Consider the following 7,025-nt stretch of genomic DNA (forward strand, 5'->3'; position numbering starts at 1 on the left):
AATAAATGCAAGAAGGCGAACCAGTAAAAGAGGGTTCAAATAAATAAATCATTAGTACTCACGAGGCATCAATGAAGTAGATAATGAGTGAAGCAATACTCAGTAAAAAGACCAGGCCCACCTGTGCGAAAAAAAGAAAGATGAATGATTCAATTAAATTCAATTTGATTACACAATGAACTTTATAATCCGAAATTCATCTTTATCAAATTATGCTTTTACACAAAAGATCACATAACATAAAAATCACAAGGCTGTGTTTACAGAACAGAAAAATGCAGCACTGAGAGTGAGACTGGTTTTACAAATGAACATTGACAAAACACATACGTGCGAAAGTCCTAAAACATACATTCAGTATTTTCTGGTCCCTAACCGACCCGATTTTTTTTTCTGACCTTCAAATTACATTGAACATTACAACTTTTGATTTTTACCCTTCAATAAAAATTGAAAAAATGATAAAACTGAATTTTGTAAACTTTAGAAGGAAAGCTACTCTACTACAACATCCAAGGGATAAAGCTGTCACAAATTCCGGCCAATAAAAAAACCCACATGCGCCAGGGTAAATAAAAGAACAAAAAAAATACTTTAATCTAAACAAAACAAAAATGTAACTGACATGGCCTTGTCTTAGAAATGTATAAATTTGTGTGTGTGGCCTAAAGTGACCAATACTACTTCAGTCGGAAGAGATCAAGACAAGCTCATTATCTGATAATGACAAGGAGGAAGAGGAAGAAAGGGAGGAAAAAGATCATGACAAAATAAATTGCAGAGGTGGATCGAGTTGGAGGAGGAGGAGAACTTAGATGAAGATAATGTTGATGGTATAATGATGATGATGATGATGATGATGATGATGAGGAGGAGGAGGAGGAGGAGGAGGAGGAGGAGGAGGAGGAGGAGGAGGAGGAGGAGGATCACAATGACAATGATAATGAGGAGGAGGAAGAACCGAGAACTGAGAAGATGAATTGTGACAGGGACCTAAATTAGAGATATATATATATATATAATTATAATAGAGATCTATAATAGGTCTATGATGGTGACAACGACTGACAATGAAACACACTGACCAAAATTCTTCCTGTGGTGGTCTGCCCAGAGATGAGCTCCCCAGCCCAATCCTTGGCCTCTGTCATCCACCCAATCTCAGGGTCAGGGGTCTTGTTGAGGAACGACCCCGGGCGCCCGGGGCCAGCGGGTGGTGGTTCGGAGGGACTCTGCTTGGCCGCGCTCTTGTACGACACCTGCACATTCTTCTTCTTACGACAGCAGAACCAGGCGATGAGTCTGTAGATGAGGATGACGATGAGGCCGGCTCCGAAGAAGATGAGACTGGAGGCCAGAAAGGCGTACCAGTAGCGGCCTTGCTGTATACACGTCAGGGTGGTATTATCTGCCATGACGATCAATGACTGACACCACTAGCAGTAGCACCCGTGTTACAGCCTGGCACTGCCACTACCACTCACTGGCACTGCCTCCGTTCTGGCACAGAGTCGAGTACTAACACTCTCACCTCGCCCTGGCGTCTGCTTACCTACTTGTGTGCTTACAGTACTACTGGGCTCTGTTCTCGCTACTCGCACTCCCCGCGCTGTGTTGGCAGTGTGGCCTGCTGTAGTTGTTGTTGTACCTTGCATGACATACACTACACTATACACACTCACTGCGCTGATCAACGCAGCTCATGCCTCTGTCAAGCATAACAGTGATAGCCGTTACTCCCAAGACACGCACCGATCGCTGCAGTTAACCAGTGCCAGATATGACCAGTCACACACACTCCGAGATTTAAACACACGATCCCCCGATGATACTCCGTAAATCACATTCTTCGATAACAATCTTTCTTTTGCTTCATCCGTCACGTGCGTGGTGGTCGGATTCTCTCTCCTCTGAGACAATAGCAGCGACGCCAGTGGCATTTACACCAACAGCCTGAGCCATCGCTGACACAAGAAGATCTGCGCGTGATTCAGCCAACTTCCTTCATAACGGCTCTTCCTTTCTGAAGACTACCGTTCGACGTCACACTCAGTTTCTTCTGCAAGAAACGTCTCCCTCGAACTAGGAATAACCTTCACACGTGTGTTTGTACGGTCTTCTCTGATCTAGCTTACAGTCGTGGGAAAGAGAGCGGTGGTGTTAGGTGTTTATTGCCTACACACAACAACCGCAGTAATGCAGCATCCGTCTGAACCAGCTGCCGTGTTGTGCCATGTTGCACGGCACAATCGCTGAAGACTGCCTCACTTTCTCACCTCAGGTATTCCGTACTCCGAAACAAACAACATTTACAGTAAGAAAGTACCAACACTAAAGAGGTGGACACATGTTTGTGACGCTGAAGAGGCAAACCTGTACGATAGTAGACATATAGTGATCCACATTCCTGACAAAGACATGATGCAGACTCAGTGCCGTCAGTGGTTCGCTCAGGCTTTTGGATTTCTTCAGTGCTGCTCGCAAATTAGTCGGCAGGCAGTACTGAGTCCAACACAATCTCAGTAGTACTGAAGCTTCTATAGTTCTTATGGTGACCGGAGACTGCAGACTGAAGGAAGACTTCATCTCGGAGAACACACAGAACCCAAATTTGTGAAGTCTCTGATCTAGGGCGGCTGAAATCGTATCCAAGGGAAACTACTCTAAATTACGAAGGGAAATTACTCACAGATATTGATCGCGGGAAAGACAGGAGCTGTGACAGAACAACATGATTTTTGCGGGACAACAGGACGACGACGACGGAAAGAAAAAAATAAGAAATTAACATCATAGCCGATCAAGCATAATTAAAAAGGCCGGCTTTTCAGAACAGGCGAACAGTTCAGAGACATCCTGCTTGCTGCCGCGCGAGCAGACAAACTGATTTTCCCTCTTTATCTTCACTGCGCTGGCTGCAAAACCCCTCCACGCGGAGGTGTTTTCAGACACGTCAGACACAGCGGGTGTGAAGTTGTTCTGCCGAACCGGTCATTTAATTGGCAGAATTACTGAGTCCGACAATGAAATCCAGGTTTTACTGGTCCCGGCCCCTTCTCATCATCATCATCATCATCATCATCATCATCATCATCATCATCATCATTAAAAGAAGAACACGTGTCAAGGGGGCGGGGGTGGGGGTGGGATGCGTACATTCAAGTTATGACGAGATTAACTTTCAGTCTGAAATGTGTGTGTCAGTGCTACCTGTAACAAAGCCAAATTGGCTAACAATTAATGTCAGAGACAGCCTAGCTTTGGCTTGTATCTCTCTTCCTCTCTTCATACCCCCCCCCCCTTCTCTCTCTCTCTCTCTCTCTCTCTCTCTCTCTCTCTCTCTCTCTCTCTCTCTCTCTCTCTCTCTCTGTCTCTTCTGTTCTAATTGACCCTGTCTTTGGGCGAGGGCTGGATGTAAAAAAGCATATATTCTTGCTTATCTATTACCCTCGATAATAAAGATTTTGTCTTGTCTTGTCTTGTCTCACCTTGAGTGTTTGTATTGTTCTTGTTCCCTCATGGGCGAGAAATGATTGTAGAAAAGTATGTATTGCCTATATCATTACCCTCGTAAATATGTTTTTATTTTATCTTATCTTATCTTATCTTCTCTTCTCCCTCTCTCTCTCTCTCTCTCTCTCTCTCTCTCTCTCTCTCTCTCTCTCTCTCTCGTCTCTCTAAAGAATTGTCATTCTATCTCTCTCTTTCTCTCCCTCTCTCTCTCTCTCTCTCTCTCTCTCTAAAGAATTGTCATTCTCACTCTCTCTCTCTCTCTCTCTCTCTCTCTCTCTCTCTCTCTCTCTCTCTAAAGCCGTGAATTGTCATTCTCTCTCTCTCTCTCTCTCTCTCTCTCTCTCTCTCTCTCTCTCTCTCTCTCTCTCTCTCTCGTGTACTTGACAGTGTGTGTGTGTGTGTGTGTGTGTGTGTGTGTGTGTGTGTGTGTGTGTGTGTGTGTGTGTGTGTGAGTGAGTGCAGATCTGACGCGCATACTGCCTATAAAGAGAGAGAGAGAGAGAGAGAGAGAGAGAGAGAGAGAGAGAGAGAGAGAGAGAGAGAGAGAGAGAGAGAGAGAGTGGATGGATAGCTTCGCAGTGCGTTTAAATTTGTTTAATTTTTTTTATAAAAAATTAAGGATACACGAAGTAGTTTTTTTCAACATCCTTGTGAATTTTCTGTGTGCATTTTGCTAGTACGCTTTTGTGATTTGTTTGCCCGCACCGTTTTGCAGAGGTCAGCACCTTCAGTACTTCGAGTGCCACCCAGGGTTACAACGGCCAGTATAATTGGGTGTCCTACTCACTAAACCACCCCGCCTCACCAGCTTCAGTTGGCAAATGACATGCGCGAATACATCGGCGTTGTGTATCGATCCACTCTCATGGAATACCGATGTGTACTCCTGTCACAGCCCACCTTCTTGGAGTGGCGCGACTCACTGGCAAACTGCTATTGATGTCGCGCCGTTGATGTCGCCGTTGATGTTGCTGTTGATGTTGACGTCGGGGTAAAAACACGGTCATACACGTAAAAACCCACTCGTGCAAAAACATGAGTGAACGTGGGAGTTTCAGCCCATGAACGAAGAAGAAGAAGAAGAAGGAGGAGAAGATGTCACCAAACGCTGTTCGGATGAGAAAGAGCACGGCGTTGGCTTTTTCTAGAATTTCCACGCCCACTATCGGTGCCAAAGATTTGGCATTGTGAGGGCTTGTATGTAGGACAAGTGTAGAGGGAAACAGGGGATAGGAGATAGAGGGCACAAAAAGGGGCGTGGCTTATAATAGAGAGAGTCTTCAAACAGTTTGGGTCTTTCGTTTGAACTAAATTTAATTCAAATTAAATGTCATGAAACAATAATGATGAAGCAATCGAGGCACAAACCAAAGAAAAAGAAGAAGAAAAAAAGCCGCGGGGCCCAAAAATATAAAATGACACAAATTAAATTGATGGTGGATGTGCCAATGACATTGACATGCCATAAAGTTTTAGACGTTAATAAAATCTGAAACAAAAGTGTTTCTAACAACCCAAAATTATTTAAGAATATGGAAAAAGGAGTTATTTTACGGAACATTCCATTCAGTACAGAAGACAAGATTACTTGCAGTGGAAAATAACTATAGGCCTACTAGTTTGCGTTTTAAAGAAGCATTTACGAGAAGAAGACAAACAAGAGAACAAATGCCCAAAGCGTTCAGTCTATACATTTGACTACACGTCGTACTACACCCTTACACAGTTTCTGTTCATGTGGGCTAGTACTTGTACCATTGTCTTTTGAGCTTCTATCTACAGACATTTATTTTTGTCTGATATAGATGTGTGTGTGTGTGTGTGTGTGGTGTGTGTGTGTGTGTGTGTGTGTGTGTGTGTGTGTGGTGTGTGTGTGGTGTGTGTGTGTGTGTGTGGTGTGTGTATGTGTGTGTGTGTGTGTGTGTGTCTGCGCATGTGTTTGTGTGTGTGGCACGTGTACTTTTCAAAAGCGAACCAGTTTCTGCCGGTGAGGTGTAAGGCAATAATTCAATACTGACGACTGCGATCAGGAATCCCCCCCCCCCCCCCCAGTCAGTCATATAACCACCTCACTTTAATATTGTTTGGTCAAAATGACGAAGAATCAACTAAAGTTGCGTCTGACTCCTTTGACCCCAAAATACCACCCATTCTGCCTCTCTTGGGGAAGAAAACTGAAGCCAAACCATGGAAACACATACTCATTATGGTTCGATGTGTTAGGACATTTCAGATTTAAAATATTCCTTCTGTGAGGTGCTGGTGCTAAGTAACGAGCATGCACTGACTCATTCAGATCAGTCTTTATAAACACCTTTTCCTCTCACAATCTTTTTTTTTTTTTAATGCCGAGTTCCGAGAGATAATGCACTATCGACCTCCTTAAGACAACAACCCCGTGCTGTTACCGAGATGGATGTGACTGATACTGACAGACACAACCACACGTGGATCATCTACAAGTAAACTGCCGTTCACATTGCAGACTTTCAACAAACTTTCCCCCATTTTTGTTTGGGTTTTAAATCGCTCCTGACTTGTTGAGACCAAGTAGACGGAAAGTCTGCCAAATCAACGGCCCCAACGTTTTATGTTCGATTTATTACAGATTTAGCCGCAACTCGAAAACTCAGGTGAGCGCTGCTCGACTCGGTCGTGACTTGGCGCAGATTTTGCGCAGACTTTTCTTATCATGCGCGGCGCTTACCGATTGGCTAGCTCTAGCCAAATTGCTCTTCTCCGGATTTGGAAGTAGCTCCTATAGCTGAACTGGCCTTCAAGTGTGCCACGGAATCGCCGCTAAAAACTAGTTTGAGCGTTTACGTTGTTCACACGGGCAGCGATTTTCATTTGACTTGGCGCCGACTAAAATCGCTTGAAAGTTTGGGGAAAGTGGGCAGAAAGTCTGCCATGTGAACAACACTTAAGGTGATCCACTCGTGACAGAACCAGATCCTAGTGGTCCATACCAGCGAGGACATAGGGACACGCGTAGCTCTGGTGCACATTTATTCCACTTCAGTTAAAGCAATTTTTATGTTAAAACTAACAATGGCGCATTGACAATCCCTGATCGACTATTGATCACAAACTCTAGCCATGGCGACATGAACAAAACATGTCTGCACAACAGACAACAATAAGGATATAGAATTTTTTGTTTTTAAACAATCAGCGAGACAAAAGAACCAGTTTCAAAACACACACACACACACACAGACGGGCTGGGATTGATCATGCACTGACGGGCAGACATGACTTATATAAGTGAACCGGCTCTGATAAACAATGATATAACTGTCACGCTGTTTCCAACACCGAGTAACCTGTCTTTTGACACGTTTTTTTCGATGCTAAAGTTTTCTTTGATGTCTTTGTCTTTATGAAAACTTTCTTAAACCCGTGGCCGAGATCCAATATCAGCAGTCATGGCCGTCCGTATGGAATAATTCATAATCATAACAAGGCTGTGTTTTCGTTCTTGTCAGAAAATCTCTGAACATGCCTTGCCA

At 44.0% G+C, this 7,025-nt stretch overlaps 1 protein-coding gene across 3 annotated transcripts in view; it reads right to left on the reverse strand.

Annotated features, from left to right (window-relative positions):
* Window positions 1-3,074, reverse strand: part of LOC138960090 (calcium-activated potassium channel slowpoke-like) — a 74,093-nt gene extending 71,019 nt beyond the window's left edge. Inside the window, exons 1-2 of one of the 3 annotated variants that reach the window (XM_070331830.1) lie at window positions 1,086-3,067; window positions 63-121 (exon numbers count right to left, since the gene is read on the reverse strand). In XM_070331830.1, the coding sequence (XP_070187931.1) occupies window positions 63-121; window positions 1,086-1,415 (389 nt within the window). In that variant the 5' untranslated portion in view covers window positions 1,416-3,067. Of the gene's footprint in view, window positions 1-62; window positions 122-1,085 lie in introns of all 3 variants that reach the window. The other 2 variants (XM_070331827.1, XM_070331828.1) reach the window with 2 other exon arrangements.
* Window positions 3,075-7,025: the final 3,951 nt, after the last annotated feature.

Source organism: Littorina saxatilis, linkage group LG2 (genome assembly GCF_037325665.1).
Source record: "Littorina saxatilis isolate snail1 linkage group LG2, US_GU_Lsax_2.0, whole genome shotgun sequence".
Classification (NCBI taxonomy): domain Eukaryota; kingdom Metazoa; phylum Mollusca; class Gastropoda; order Littorinimorpha; family Littorinidae; genus Littorina; species Littorina saxatilis.